Source organism: Camelus dromedarius, chromosome 27, assembly GCF_036321535.1.
Source record: "Camelus dromedarius isolate mCamDro1 chromosome 27, mCamDro1.pat, whole genome shotgun sequence".
In the NCBI taxonomy this organism is placed as follows: Eukaryota; Metazoa; Chordata; class Mammalia; order Artiodactyla; family Camelidae; genus Camelus; species Camelus dromedarius.
The window spans coordinates 9,171,758-9,187,110 of NC_087462.1; the positions used below are offsets into that span (position 1 = coordinate 9,171,758).

The window sequence follows — 15,353 nt, forward strand, 5'->3', positions numbered from 1 at the left end:
ACCACACCCATGACGCCCCGCGATTGTGACCTAGGGCGTTATTGGTTCTTGGGGCGCGGCGTGCACCGGGAGTTGTGGTCTCTTTCTTCCTGGCGCTGTTGCCGTGGGCAACGGTCCCCTCTAGCCCTAGTGTCCGGCCGAGAGCGGCGACGGCCTCCGCGGAAGGACTTCGTGGGAGGAGGTTGGTGGGGTTGGCTGGGCGGTGGCCGGGCCCCGAGCAGTTGCGGGGAAACGGGGCGCGCTCGGGAGCTGGGCCTTTTGGGCAGCGGGAGGGTGGCCCAGCGACTTTACGGCTCAGTTCCTCTGTTTGGGCCCTGCTTGCTAGCATGGTCCGATGTGGGTCGCTCCGGGCCTGGGGGAAGACCCGGATAGTCTGAGAGCCGCCCGTGTTACTTATTTTTAATAACTTTATTGATGATTCATCTACATACCATACAGCTCACCCCTTCTAAGAGTACAACTTTGTTATTTTTAGTGAATTTACCCAGTGGTGCAACCATCACCATCATCCAACTTTAGAAGTTTTCAGTCACCCCAAGTGTATCTCTCCTGCCCCTTTGCAGTCCGTCCCCGCTACCGCCCCCAGCCCCAGGCAACCACTAATGGGCTTTCTGAGTCTATAGATTTGCCTTTCCTGGACAGTCCTTATAATCATACGGTGTGTGTGTGTGTTTTGCATCATTTGGTACTTTCCCCTGGTATGGTGTGTTTGACATATATGAATGTTGTTGTGTGTATCACGATTTGTTCTTTTTTTTTTATTACTGAATAGTATCTGATTTATGGATGGAACTCAGTTCTCATCCATTCACTAGGTAATGGACATTTGGTGTTGCGGGGTCACTACTCAGTCCACATTTTCATTGCTGTTGCTGAGTTCCTCACTGAAGGGGCTGCAGCAAACACACATCCACCCACACGGTATTCTTCCGTTTTTGTTTTTTTTTTTTTTTATTTTAATCATTAAAATACTTTGAAACCTTGGTAAATCTTGCGATGAGTCATTTATATTCTTTCAGGGGCATGTGGGAACTCCGAGAATATGATGAAAACTCCGGCCCTCCTCCCCAGAAAACCATCCACCAGCACACACACGCCGACATTTGGTGCGAGGTCCGTGTCTGTCCATAGCCCCCTCCGCTCCCCCAGAAAGTGGTGGGGAGCTTGTTAAATACACAGACTGTGTTTCAACAGCTCTTTGTGAGAGAGCTGAGGACACTCAGATACAGGAGGAGACCGGACTTGGGGTGCAGCTGGGAAGACGGACTCACTAGGAGTAGAGGTGGAGCCACTGGAAAGGTGGTGAGGCACTGTAGGGGTGAGTGGGGTCTTTGGAATCTGCCTGAGCCTTGAACTTGGCTCTGCTGCCCACTGGCCAGGTGACCTAGCCTATGGGAGCTCTCATTCCCTCCACCTCCTCCATGAAATGGGGATGGCGACGGCTGACCCCCCAGGGTCATGTGAGGGGTCAGAGAGAGAATGTAGCTCTGAGCAGAGCTCAGGGCTGGAGCTGAGAAGCACCGGCTCTCGTCTTTCATAGGTAACATGTCTCACTTGAGACCTGGCAGGTGTCTTGTCATTTTCCTTGTCATCATCAGGCTGGAAGGTGCGGCTCCGGCCAGACTGCGAAGGGGGATTTGATCCCCCCTGGGTGGTGGGAGGCATCGGCAGATCCAAATGCACAATGTGAACATCAGGTGTTCTTCTTATAAGTTTTCCTTCTTTACTCCCTAGGATGGCTTCAATAAGAAAACCCAGCCGTCTCTCACACAGTATCTTTGGTGACTTCAGTGATATTTCCTTAGAAGATTCAAAGATGGAAGAAAACAGGAACTTGAGAATCAGTAGAAGTCTCACCAAAATGGCACCCGGTCAGAGCAGATTTCTAAAAAGAAACCAGACTATGGGCGGAGAATGCTTACTCCTGAAAGAGAACACTGTCCTGGGGAGTGGGCCCTGGCTCTCCTCCGGTAGACCCCCCACCACTGCCTCGAAGGCCAGGGCCAATGCCGCGCTTACGAAGCTGGCCCAGATCGAAACCAAGATCAGGAACCGAAAGGTGCGGATGGAGTTGTCTGACGTGGAATCTGACCTGCAGACCTCTGAGGGCAGTCTTCCAAGCAGAGCAGACGGGATTCCCCCCAGCAGGACGGTTGAACTTTCTCCACGGAACACAGACAAAGCCTCCCCAAAACAGGCCCGTGAAATTCCTGTCCCCGAGAGTGACGTGCCACGTAGGAAAGTCAGTAGGTTTCTAAAGAAGAGAGAGCCACCTGCTGAAAAGATCTCCCATGAAGCACATGTTGGGAAAGAGGGGGATTCTCAAACACCCAAAGAGGAAAAACCTATTAGAAACTTGGATTCTCCAGACAGTGATGAAGAGGAAATGAAAGAGTTGCTGGGCAGCTTGATGGAATCTCCTAGAGAAAAAGAGGACTCCACGAAGCAGGGTTTCACCAGCAACAAAGCCAGTGAGAAAGAACAAATAAAACTCTCCTCGGTAAGGTTGGCATGTATTTATTTATTTATTGGGGGGAAGGGTAATTACGTTTATTTACTTTTATCTTTTTAAATGGAGGTACTGGGGATTGAACCCACAACCTTGTGCATGCTAAGCATGTGCTCTACCACTGAGCCCTACCCTCCCCCTGGCATATATTTATTTTTAACAAACCCTTTACATTTATGTCATAGTACTAGAGACTTTCAATGGCGGCCAACACCCATAAGCTACTTGAGAAAGCATTTGATGGGGAAAGGTTGGATGAAGCCAGTCGCAGGTACCTATTGGTGGTCTGCTCTGTAAGGGATAGAATTTGGGACACGTCAGGCAGTTTTGCAATATGTGGAACTCATAACTGTACACACCACAGGACAGCACTTGGTATGACTGATCTGACACCAGCCGTGATCGCAGCTATACCCTCCCTCCTAGTTCCAGAACATTTTCATCAGCCCAAAAGGAAACCCTTACCCAGTAATCACTCCCTGTCTCCCCCCTTCCCCAGACTCTGACGACCACTAATCTGCTTTCTGTCTCTATGGGTTTACCTGTTCTGGACATTTCATGTAATGGAATCATACAACATGTGGCCTTTTGTGTCTGGCTTCTTTCTCTCAACATAATGGTTTTGAGGTTCACTCCCATTGTAGCCTGTGTCAGGGCTTCATTCCTTTTTATGGCTGAGTGATGTGATACTCCGTTGTATGGATGGACCACATTTTGTTTCTCTCTTCATCTGTTGATGGACATTTGTGTTTCTACCTTTTGGCAACTGTGAATAGTGTATAAGTATCTGTTTGAGTTCCTGTTTTCAATTTTTTTTGGGTCTGTACTTAGGAGTGGAATTGCTGGGCCCTATAGTAATTCTGTATGTAACTTACTGAGGAATAAACTGTTTCCCACAGCAGCTACACCATTTTATGTTCCCGCCAGCAGTGTAAGAGGGCTCCAATTTCTCCACATCCTCGCCAACACTTGTTATTTTGTTTGTGTGTGTGTGTGTGTGTGACAGCCAGCCTAGTGGATGTGAAGAAACGGGAAGGTTGCATTGGAAGGGGGAAAAGTCTGCATATTGATTTAAACTCTATTGAACACCCAGGTTGTCACAGATCTTATACTCAGGGGCCTTAGTCTAGAAGATGTGTAATAATATATTTTTGGAAGCAGAGTGATATTTCTGATTATTTGTGGAGTGTTTCCAATCCTAGTATCATCTTATCTAAATGCTGTATCTTGACTTCCAGAAATGAGGGGAGAGGAGAGAAGGGGGCAGAGAGGAATTATTTGATGATCGAGGCCTTGGTCTCTTGTTCTCCACCAGCCACCAAGTCGAATGATAAGGACTTAACGTATTGTATGTTTGCTAATTTTACTTCTTTTATTTCCGTCAAAGTAGGATCAGATCCCAACTCAACCTAGAGTCCTTTCACTGCCCAGTAAGGAACTTTCCAGCCCCAAGCCGTTTCGGACATCACGTCTGCCAGGCTCACAGTCAGCAGATGGCACCCTTCACAGTCTTGGCTCGAGAGCTCGTGCCCCACGGACTCACATTTCAGGTGACACAGCCTCCCGCTCAGCATCACTTTCCATCACTGGCTCCTTTCCGAAGTCAGTGTCCTCGATGACGGGGGACGCCAAGCTCTCATCCTCCCCCAGGAGTGAGGCTGGGCCTTGGGATGAGTGCCCCTCAGAAGCCGCCGATGACAGCCTGAACGGTAAGCCCCATCCCTGAGTCTTTTGTTGTAAATAAAATTTTATTGGGATATGGCCACACCCATTTGTTTACACATGGTTTGTGGCGGCTTTTGCATCATAGGGACAGAACTGAAGAATGCTGACAGAGACTTGCCTGAAATGCTGAAAATATTTACTCCCCAGCCCTTGTAAAGAAAAAGCCTTGGGAACCCTGGGCCAGCTTTCTGAGGACAGAGACTGGCTACCCTCTGCTCTCCCTGCCCCTAGCAGTTAACCGTGCCTACAACAGGCTGGTGGACACTTGTGGAGTAAATAAATGAATAAATATCATCATGTTACATTTTTCATTACAGATTTTAGGATAAATATTTTATCCCTTGATGATCTGGCTCCAGCTGTCAGTGAGAAATCAGACTTGGAACTGGAAGTAAGTACAACAAGCTAATTTTTCACTGTAGGTCTTTACATAGGACAGTGTGCAGCCATCATGCCTCATTTAGGTCAGTGCTTCTCACCTGGGGATGACTGCAGCCCCAGGGGACACTTGGTGATGTCTGGCGACCTGGTGGTCACCTTGGCTGGGGTGCAGGGTATGACTGGCATCACGTAGGTGGTAGCCAGGGACGCTGCTCAATGTCCCGCAATGCCCAGGATGGTCCCTGTTGCAAAGAATGTTCCGGTCTCAAATGTCAACGTGCCACAGGTGAGAGAGCCTGATTTAAGTGGTAACAGGGTGGAGCTACTTAACATAGCAGGTGATTAAAGCAGGTTCTGCTAAACCTCCCCATGGCAATACCTCCACTGACTTAGACTCGTCCCAGTGCCCTGGGGTGATTCGTAACCGCCCCGCCATCAAACGCACGTTCTAATAATACATAACGATGGCACTGACAGGTGCCACCCGTGCGCGCTCACACCGCCAGCGTGCGGCGCCGCAGCCTTGTGCTGCCGGGTTTAAGGGCTCTGCCCCCGGCACTCGGCCTGCCCACGTCAAGGCGGGCGGCGTGGGCCCTCACGTGCCGGGCCCCTGCAGTGCCCTGCACCTCAGTCCAGCGCAGGGGTGTTTGGAGAGTGTTGCTCATCTGAAAACACTTTTCAGTTATTTCTGCCATCCTTTGTTTTAGAAAGGAGGTCAAGGGGAAAAGGCCTCCAGCAAAAGTCCCTGGGCAGGGGACCCTGCCTCTGGAAGCGAGATCTCCGAGCGCCTGAGTGAACGGTCAGCCTCGGGCACTGAGGGCCTGGGGTCCGCGTCTCAGGAACCTGCGGCCAGCGCAGGGAGCTCGGCTTATTCAGAAGACTTTGAAGAATCCCCCAGTCCGACAGCATCTGAGTCGCTGGCCCATTCCGAGGGGTCTCCCGACAGGACACTGGCCACTTTGTCTGAATTCTCAGTGAGCCTGAAGACGGACCTTCCTCCACCAACTCCCAAGTCTCAGAAGAAGCGGGCCAGGGCCGTGACGAGAGTCGTGGTGAGGGAGACAGCTGTGCAGACCCTCGGTCCCGCCTTCACCTACGAGTGGTCTGAGGGTGAGTGCGCTGGCCCGAGGGTCTGCGGAGGGAGCCCCGGAGCCGGGAGGTCCGGGCTGTCACCCTTAACCAGCTGTGGGGACCTCAGACAGTCAGTGTCCTCTTCCACGGACAAGAGGAGCTCCCTGGGTAGTCCCCTCTGTTTTCTGAGCTCTAAAACCCTCTGAAAGGTTTCAGAACCAAAGACCAAGGCAGGGGTTCTCAGCTGGGGTGGTCCTGGCCCCGGGGGACATGGGTAAGGCCTGGGCGACAGTCTCTGGGCGAAGGCCAGAGGCTCTGCTCGGCCTCCTGCAGTGGCCAGGACGGCCCCCCAGAGAGGGACCGGCCCCAGAGGGCAGCGGCGCCCAGGGTGAGCTGGGGACGGCGCTGAGACAGGAACCTCCTGCCCAGACAGCATGTCCCCAGGTGGCTTGTGGGGCTCCAGCGTCGGGGCCCTGAGCACTGCCGTGTGGCCTGTCTGGCTGGTTGTCGGCACTCGTTGGGTTTTGGTGGATTGATTCTCTTGTGGGTGCAGCGGCACTGCTCACCCTGCCTAGTGCAGCTTTCCAGACGTTCCTCTTGCCCCCAGCGTCAGTCTTGGCCCTTCTGGACGAGCAGTCCCTTTGTTTAGAGATTCTCCTGCTCCCTTTTCCTGTCTAGACAACACCCACCGTGTGCACAGAGCTTGTTCCTGGGCTGTGTGGGGGGGTGTGATTCTCCATCGATCTGTTCAGTGGGATTTGGGGGCTCAGCCATAATCAGCCTGGGCCTCACACCTGGGCGGGGGGTGACTGTTCTGTTTCTCAGGTAGGAAGGCCAGTCAGACATGCCAACCTGCATCACTGGAAAGTGTTCAGGGGGATTTTAAACCTGAGTTCTGTGACTCAGAACCTCCCTCTCCATGTCCTCCTGCTGCCTTTCTGACAGCAAGGCCAGTGGCAGCAAATGGGCGCGTTTCTGTTCGTGATTTTTGCAATTTAAAGGGATGCTTTCGTAAAACATTGGCAGTGCTGATTTCCCAGACTAGGCTGACATTGAAAGGAGGGAGGAAAAAGGCAGCCTAAATAAACCGGCTTGTTAGAGTCCAGGAAACATTCTGAAGCTCTCAGATGGCTGTAGAAGGGAGACAGAGCGAGAGGAGGGCACGATGCCACAGCCATCAGCCACCATGAGCTGCAGTGACTGCTTCAGTAAGCTCACCTGACTTGTATATTTAACTGGGAGAACCTCCCAGAAAGATGGAGGAAGGTTTGGGGAAATTTTAAAAGGGGAGGAGGTTCAAAAAGCAAGGTGGGTGGTCATCATGTTCAGAAAGAGAAAAGGACAGAGTCACGTAGCTTATTTCCCTGTTGACAGGAAAGTCATTGCTCTAAATACTGCCCACTCACCCCTCCCCCTCTACTTGGGACAGCGGCCGGTGTGGCGGCCATCGGACCAGCCCTGGGAGGCACTTACGTGGACCCCACGCCCATCACCAGCCACGTTGTCAGTGCGGACACCATAGAAGGTAACAGCCCAATTCACCTTGTGGGTCCCTTTGGTGAAGCGGACACATTTTTACCTGTGGCTTCATGCCCACCCTTAGAGGTGTGGTGCCCTCCTTAGCGCTGGGTTTGGGGAATCCATTGGTGGGGATTGTCACAGCCCCAGGCAACTGCCGCAATTCCTAGGATCCCAGATGACAGAGTGTCTGAGAATCTTGTCTGTCTTGTAATAGGACACCAGTGTCAGACAAAACAGTGAGGTCCCGGTGACACCTGTGCACCTTCCACCCCAGCAAGACTCTTTTCATTTTGTACCTTCCCCCTGAGCCTGTCTGGTCCAGAACCCACAGCAGTTTTTCTCTGGAGGACACTCCGCCAGTACTGAGAGGCCCAGCCATGTGGACACAGCCCTTGCCGAGTCTGGGGGAGTTGAAGGGCCCTGGGGAAGCCCAGCCCAGCCTGGGGCGAGAGGAAGGCACTAAGAGCCACCTTAAGAACCCCAGTCTGTGCCAGGTCCTCATGGGGGCGCCGCTGATGGCTCACTAAATACCAGCAAGGTCCTTCTAGAATCTGCTCTTTTTTTCCCATTTCAATTTTCTTAACATTTTGAGATGAAGATATTAAAATATATTGGTTGTAACAAATGAAATGTTTATATCCTTAAAAAAATCTCATACTTTTTTAAGCTTATTAACCTCCAAGACTTTTCCATGTTACTTTGTAGTCTTTTTTCATAAGTATGCTTTATTTTTCTTTATTTTTTAATGGCAGTACTGGGGATTGAACCCAGGACTCAAGCATGCTAAGCACGTCCTCTGCCACTGAGCTATTACCCACCCCTACTGTGTAGTCTTAGTAACAATTCTTTTTAACAATTGCACAGTTATCTTTAATTGTATTTTTATTTAGTTAAAAATTATATTTTAATGGCATTTTAAATTTTAAATGATTTTAATTACTAATTTTAAAACACATAACGTGAAAGTGTACAGCTCAGGAGTGTTAGATCAGCCGGTGCAGGTGCGCGGCCTCCTTCCCTCGTGTCAGACACTGAGGTGGAGGATGCTCCGGCTAAGCCCAGAGCGGAGCGCTCTGCACAGGCAGCTCTTGAGATCCACACACGTCAGTAGAGAGCAGTACATTCGTGTACTACTGAGAACAGATGGGAGGCCTTCCGAAGGTGGCAGACTCGCAGAGGGCACCCCGACTCCGCCAGGGAGGGGCAGGCGCAGGGCCCTCGCGGGGCGCGGGGCTAACGTGGAGCCGGGGCAGCCCTGACAGCACACAGCCCGGCCGCCTGCGCGCTCAACGACGTGCTGAAGCAGCAGCTGAGCCTGACGCAGCAGTTCATCGAGGCCAGCCGGCACCTGCACGCGTCCCTCCTGCGCTCCCTGGACCAGGACTCGTTCCACTACCACACCCTGGAGGAGACCAAAGAGGTGACTGTTTGCGGCCCTCCTTTCCCGGGAGGGCGGACGGGCAGGCGGCTTCCCGCGCTCAGCCTGGGGCAGCGGGGATGCTGGGGACCTAGCCCCCTTCACCTTCAGTCCCAGTAGAAGGGCCTCATTTTCTCCTTGTCCGTGCAGGGCTGGGCCTGGCTGGGCTGGGGGCTCCCAGAGCTGGCTGCCACCCAGGCTCTGTGTGGCCTCAGACCAAAGGTGGCCTTCTCCTCAGTGAGGGGCCCTGCCCCTCCACAGACCCTTCCTCTCGCCTCGGTCCCCAGAGCCAAAGCTCAAGGGATGTCACAATAACCTCTTCCCCTCCAAAAATTTATTTTTTGTCTGATTACAAGAAATGTTACTTTAAAAAAATATTGTTAAAGATATGTAACTTATATAGTCCTCCATAATTTCACAGAAACTATTACCTTTAGATTTTTTCTGTGTAAGTATAAACTGTCATGTATATATACAATATAAAATACACTGTATATAATGTATAAATTATATAATAGGTATAGTATATATAAAAACATATTTCCTTGGAGAAATGGTATATGAATTGTTCTGCATGGTGATTTTTACCATTCTATCTATAAATAATTCAGTATATAGTTCTTGAAAATAAGGACTTTAAAAAAAGTCACAATATTTATAATAACAAAACCAAATTAACTTTTAATATCATTAGACATCCAGTGTTCAGATTTCCACTCATCTCATAAAAAAAGTTGTACATTTTGTTCCTGTTTTTTCATCAGTATCCAAAGTTGTACGTTGAAGTTTTTCCGTGTTTTTAGCCTCCTAACCTAGAGCAGTGGTTCTCAGCCCTGAGCAGCTTCAGACCCCCGAGGGCCTGCGACCACCCGGGTTGTATTGGCAGCAGGGCCGGCCTGGGAGTTTCTCATGGATCCACTGGGGACCCACTTTGAGAACCACTGCTCTACAGGTCTGCCTGCCTCCCCTATCTCTTTTATTTCCTTGTAGTTTATTGGTTGGAAGAAAATTGTTTGTCCAACGGTTTTCCACACTCTGGACTTGGCTGATTGCGCCCCTGTGGGGTCCTTAAGCTTTTTTCTGTTGGACGTACCATAGTTGATCGGATGCAGGGTGACGCGATCTGACCGTGTTGCCTGGCCATAGCTCATGTCCTGAGAGTGGCACCCAAGCCCTTTTCCCCAACCCGTGTTGCCCCAGCCCCCACCAAGATCCCTCTTCCCTTTCAGACTCAGGGCTCGTCCCTTGCAGGATACCTGCAGAGCCTGCCTGGGTTCACCTCTCCTCTTCTGTTTCCACAGCATTGTCACCTGGCCTTCCATCATTTTTTTGTTAGCCTGATTGGGAGCCCCTGGGGACAAGTGCCATCTCCAGTACCCAGAGCCGCCATGGACCTGAGGCAGCAGTGGTGATGGCTTCCCTGTGTATCCTCTACCCCACAGTACATCAGACAACACAGGCCCGCCCCACTGACCATGGAGGAGGCTCTGGAGGAGGCAAAGAAGGAGCTGTGAATGCCAGGTGAGATGACTTGTGGTCTGAGGAGCTGGCCCAGAACCCTGGCTGCCATGCTCACACGTGTTTCCCGGGGACAGTCAGGGGGTGGGGGGCAGCTGGCACCCAGGACTCACCTGAGTGGGATCCCAGCTCCAGCCTTTTCCAGCTGATAGTTGAGTCCTCCCAGCCCCCATTTCTGCAGCGTGCCGGGCACCTGAGAGGACGCACCACAGGCCGCTGTAAATGGAACCCTGGGTGGAGAAGCCACCACTCACGGCAGGACAGAAGATGTCGGACCTTGTGGAGCGGCGCCACATGGCCAGGTGCTGGCCTTCTCATGAGCGGGGGCAGATGGCAAGGGGTGAGCAGTCCCGCTACTAATGAGGAGACAGGGCCAGGCATCCACGCTGGGGACTCCCGTGTGAGACGCCAGGGCAGAGCTGACCCGACTCTGCAACTCAGACAAAGTCTGTGCTGAGGACGCACCACCTCCCTGCTCAGTCTGAGCGCGCTTCTGACTTAAACGCACAGAGAAAAAGATCTTTAAAAAAAGTCTTTATTTGAAGGCAAAACAGTAAAATCCACAAGAAATTGTTAACAACGTATGTTTACATTTGATCCTGAATCAGACACATTTGAACAATTCACAGCTACAGGAAACCTAGAACAAAATCAAATATTTTATCACATCAGGTTGAAAAGTTGGAGAGGACTTTGTGTCTTATTGAAAAGAATTTTTCAAAAATGTTTCTGTACAAACAAATGGCACCGCACCAAGCTGCCAGCCAAGTGTGGCCAATCCCGGCGGTTACCCCGGGCTCCCGGCAGAGACGGCTCCCTCCGCCTCCCCTCCCTTTAGGGCTGGGTGGGGACAGGCAAAGTGACAGAGCAGGAGGCGGGGCCAGTGGTCACTCTCCACACCCTGGATGCGAATGGGCCGTCGCATGTGAGTGCTGGTGTGGGGGTTCCTCTAAGTGAAAAACACAAGTAGAGACGCTAAGGGCACAAATCCTCCGAGGGCGGTGTCATTCCATGATCTGAAGATGCCTCAGGTTGGCTTCCTTAGAACCTTTTGTTTCTGCAGGTAACAGCAAATGGCGAACATTCAAACAAAACAAAACAAAAAAACTCAAACAGCTAAAATAACTGAACTAGTGGCCAGTATGTCTCAGAGGAGTCAGGCTTCAAATTACCTCACTGGGGATCAGCCTAGATCAGTATTCTTTTTTCTAAAACTAAACCATTTGGAATAAAAATGAAAACCCTGTTTAACTTTGCAAATCAAAACGGTTTTGTTTTTCCACTTTTAAAGAGTGAGCAGTTACCAGCGCCTGGCCTGAGCCTTCTCACACACAACCCATGGGAGAGAGTGGGAGGGCCGGCCCCTCGGCACCCAGTCCCCGGCGGGCTGGCGTGCTCGCCAAGGGCCCCTCCGCACACTCGCACTGGTTTAAGAGGCTCGGATCTGAGGGGAGATGCGAGGCAGCTGTTCCTTCAGGTGCCAGGCATCCTTCTCTGGGAGTCTTGTGTTTCTCTCTTCACTGTCAAGGGAAATGAGCTCGTGGCTGCTTTCGCCGGACACCTCCTCGTGAATCTTACTTCTACATTAGAGCTGGTTTGCGGGTGGGGCCTGGGCCTTCCACGCCGTCAAGCACTGGTCACGCCTGCTGCAGTCTTCCTTCTCTCCTATCGCTCCCCAAGGTGGAGCAGCGTGTGAGAACCGAGATGTCCCTACCATCTTCCACTGCCAGTAAGCCGGGAAGGTCCCGCCAGCCCGTGTGACTGGCCCCTGGCGCGGCTCCTGCCCGAGGCGCGCCTACTTGCACTCGTCCCTGGCCTTCATGCGGGCGATGAAGGAGTAGCTCTTGTTCCTGCGGTAGTTCTCGTAGGGATCGTCCAGGGCCACGCCCACGCCCTTGTACTGGTCCCACTTATCCCGGACATCACCCCCCTTGATGGGGTCCTGGATCCCTTGCTCTTTCACGCCGAGGCCACCAGATCCACTCCAGCCTTAGGGAGAGAGAGAGGAGTGGTTACAACCCACCAAGGAAGCGGAAATCGTGGTGAATTTACCAAGGGGAAGTTAAACAGGAATGCGTTTGGGAGTCGAACGTGCAGTCATGCAGTTTATGAATGTGAAACTGATGGAGTGAGAGAGAATGCCTGGTCAAACCCCTGCAGGCTCGCCCTTCCTACAAGTTCTGACCGTGAGTCGGAACTTTCTCAGACTCCATCACCCCCTCTCCCCGAACACCCAGAGCGGGCGGTTGTCTTCCCAGGAACCTTACCCATTTTCACCAGCATCTGATGTCCTTTGTTCTCTTCCCCAAGCCTTGAGTCAGGTATAGGAGGTGCTGAATTAGAACCCAGACCAGCCGAGGAACTAAAATTAAGACAGGTTACGTCTTTTAAAAAAGAGCGGATACATTTATTGGAATGAAAACTTAAGAGTATTACAGCAGGTAGCTTATATGAACCGTCACCAGCGCAAGATGGACACACACACACACGTTTCGTGTCTCTAGCATTCTTCTTTATCCTCTTCGCCAGCCAGATAAGGGGGCTCCCTAAGATGATGGCCCTGCCCCACGCTCAGCAGCTGGAGCAGGTCACACAGAACCCATAAAATGGTTAGAAAACACAGAGCCCAGCCACGGACGCGGGCTTTACAACAGACTGTAGAAAGGTGAGAGCGAGGTGTGAGATGAGGCGCCGCTGTCACTGTGCTAGTGCTCGCGGCGCCGCCCCGGCACGGACCACGCCAGTACATCTTCTAACGACACGTTTCAACATTCACAGCAAAGCATCAAAGGGCGCCGGCGCTACCAGAGGTCATTCGACAGTTAAGACAGAAATCTTACGGCGGGGTGGGGCTCCTGGACCGGGACCGACGTCTCCTTCCGGGGGAATAGGACTTGGAGCGGGAGCGGGAGCGGGAACGGGAGCGGCTTCGTGAGGAGCGAGATCGGCTGCGGCTCCTGTGGGGCCAGGGGAGAGCGGGGCAGGTCAGCACAGCCGCCATTGGAGCTGAGAAGCCTCAGGACTTGCACCCCATGAGGCAGTGCCCAGCCTACCTGGATCGGGAGCGAGAGTAGGAACGGGAGCAGGAACGAGACCTTGACCTTGAGTACGAGCCGGAGGACTTGGAGGACCTTGAGTTGGAGCGGGAGGAGGAGCGCCCTCGGCTCTTGGATCTGCTCCGTGACCTTGAGGGTCCGCTGCAGGGAGAGGCCTGGTGAGCCAGGGCCCGGCAGCTCCTGGCCCCTCCACAGGCTGTGCCCAGCCTGCCCGACCCTCAGTTTCTAGAAGACCCCAGATGTGCCCAGAGCAGATGCAGACACACTGGTTCACATCAGGGTTAAATACAGACCACAGCCCACTTCTCTCTCCTCGTGGAGTTTCAAGTTGGGCCTTGGAAACAGCTGCCAGCAACTCCAGTACCTTTATTGTGGGCGCTGGACCCAAGACCCGGGCAGAGGCCAAAAATGACCTTCCTCTGTCCAAGTGGGGCATCAGCAAAGGCAGGGCTGGCTCCAAGCTGCCCTATGGTGGTACCCGCCCTGGAGGCCTGACCTCTGGCGGGGAGGGGGGTGGACAAGTGCTCTCACCTGTTCCTCTTCTCCTGGCCTTTCCTCCGCCGGGCCCGCATTTTTGCTCGGAAGAACTCATAGAGGCCATTCTGCTCCCAGCCTTCGCTGTAAGACAGGGGTGTTCCCTGTGTGACCAGGGTGGCTCTCCTCCCCCAGGGAACTTGTGAAAGTCAGCAGGAATAAGCCCCACCCAACAAGCCTTTCCGCATTCACTCAGGACAGAGCAGGGGCCCAGCACAAAAAGCACTCGAGTAGTCGTTTCAACAGGGCTGCCCTTCCTTGGAGGAACTGGGCAGGGAGACCAGGCCGCCCGCTGGGAGGTGCAGAGGCTGGGATGCACACCCAGCTCCACGCCTTGCCACACTGGTATTTCTCCAACAGCTGAGGAGGGTCTGAGGGTCACTGTAACTGGGGACAAGCAGCTCTGTTTTGTATGCAGACAGGCCTGTGGCCTGACACAAGGCAGGAACCGATTTTAGCTGAAGCGATGATGCTGCTGGGGGAGGGGACCAGGAGAGGGACCTGTGACACAGCCTAATTAATATGAAGCGACTGGTGGCCTCCGAACGTGCCACACCTGAGACAAGTTCTTGTACTAATGCCTCAATCAGAGAAGCCCTTTATTGAGGGCCACTATAGGGGTGACACATCGCACAAGCTGGCGGAGAAATGGGCTCCCTGACCGCAACAGTTCCTCACCTGGGCCTCACACCACCCTAGAAGAAGGCATGACTGTTAAGAGTCTGTCTTGAAGCAAACACGGGGAAGACAAGCCAGGAGAGGGGACAGAGGCCACTCCTCCCATTGCCCGTCGCCCGGTTTCCTGGAGCCCCGTACCTGTTCCTGGGCCTGTCGTGGGACGGAGGGCTGTAAAAGGCCTCCACAGCGGCCAGCAGCCGCTCGCTGGGTGGCATGGGGGGTGGGAGGCGGATGTCTTTCGGATCCAAAGGCTTGTACTCATGGTCTTCCAGCTGCAGCAGAGAACACAGCCGTCACCGCACCCTGCCAGAGCCACCTCAGCCCCACCCAGGGAGCTGTAGGGGCTAGGGGACCAGGGGAGCCGGAGGTGGGAGACAGCAGCCCTGGGAATCAGAGGGCCTCATCCAGCCCCTCCTGGAAACCCCACTCTCTTGTAGAGTTTGGCCACACCAATGACTTTGTCCTAAATGGTGTGGTTGAGGGCTCCATCAAGGCCGACAAAAGCACAGAGTTCTCTCTGTACAAAAATGCACACAGACGTGGCCTCTAAGCTTGGGTGAAGGAAAGACCCTTCTGTTTATTCAGACACACAGTGGACCCCAGATGCCCTCACTGGCCGACCACCACCCTGTGCCCAGACTCCCACCTCAGGGGTCCCACTATCTGCCCTTCCGCCCCTGACTCTCCATGCCACCTGATGTGACCATCCTCCACCTCCAGTCTGCTAATGTCTCGGGGGCAGGGAGCACAGTGACCAATAAGGAGCCCCGACCCCTTCTCACCCCGTCTCCTCCTTGCTCACCTTGCTCCTCCAACAGAGGCCGCGCCTTTGCTGAGAAATCCCTGTCACCAGCCCCTGGACAAGGTGACTTCCAAGAGCGGGGACCAAGACGACCCGCATCTCATGCCCAGCCCACTCTGAGTGGCAACCCCATTTGCAACC

General features: G+C 53.0%; 2 protein-coding genes across 8 annotated transcripts in view; one reads left to right on the forward strand and one right to left on the reverse strand.

Annotated features, from left to right (window-relative positions):
* Positions 1–58: 58 nt before the first annotated feature.
* On the forward strand, positions 59–11,408 carry C27H19orf44 (chromosome 27 C19orf44 homolog). 4 transcript variants are annotated; one of them, XM_064479956.1, is made up of 10 exons: positions 213–921; positions 1,020–1,113; positions 1,735–2,500; positions 3,900–4,218; positions 4,552–4,625; positions 5,323–5,725; positions 7,116–7,211; positions 8,461–8,627; positions 10,067–10,145; positions 10,309–11,408. In XM_064479956.1, the coding sequence occupies exons 1-9, from the start codon at positions 819–821 to the stop codon at positions 10,136–10,138; spliced, it is 2,094 nt and encodes a 697-aa protein (XP_064336026.1). In that variant the 5' UTR covers positions 213–818; the 3' UTR covers positions 10,139–10,145; positions 10,309–11,408. The 4 variants fall into 4 exon arrangements, with proteins under 4 accessions (XP_031293384.1, XP_064336026.1, XP_064336027.1 ...); XM_064479957.1 differs by lacking the exons at positions 213–921; positions 10,309–11,408 and adding exons at positions 1,195–1,318; positions 9,428–9,576 and having other exon boundaries at positions 1,018–1,113; XM_031437524.2 differs by lacking the exons at positions 213–921; positions 1,020–1,113; positions 10,309–11,408 and adding exons at positions 59–181; positions 9,428–9,576.
* CHERP (calcium homeostasis endoplasmic reticulum protein) overlaps positions 10,664–15,353 on the reverse strand; it is a 17,964-nt gene continuing 13,274 nt past the window's right edge. For all 4 annotated transcript variants that reach the window (XM_031437520.2, XM_064479955.1, XM_031437519.2 and 1 more), the window contains 6 exons: positions 14,549–14,682; positions 13,730–13,816; positions 13,196–13,339; positions 12,983–13,099; positions 12,410–12,504; positions 10,664–12,131 (listed from right to left, as the gene is read on the reverse strand). In XM_031437520.2, coding sequence (XP_031293380.2) covers positions 11,938–12,131; positions 12,410–12,504; positions 12,983–13,099; positions 13,196–13,339; positions 13,730–13,816; positions 14,549–14,682 — 771 coding nt within the window. In that variant the 3' untranslated portion in view covers positions 10,664–11,937. The remainder of the gene's footprint in view (positions 12,132–12,409; positions 12,505–12,982; positions 13,100–13,195; positions 13,340–13,729; positions 13,817–14,548; positions 14,683–15,353) is intronic.

Bases quoted from the DNA above. Each gene is read 5' to 3' on its own strand.
- C27H19orf44 (XM_064479956.1), top strand. From the start codon at position 819: ATGGACATTTGGTGTTGCGGGGTCACTACTCAGTCCACATTTTCATTG. The intron at 1,114-1,734 runs GTCCGTGTCTGT...TTTACTCCCTAG, and splicing joins ACGCCGACATTTGGTGCGAG to GATGGCTTCAATAAGAAAAC. The intron at 4,219-4,551 runs GTAAGCCCCATC...TTTTCATTACAG, and splicing joins CGCCGATGACAGCCTGAACG to ATTTTAGGATAAATATTTTA.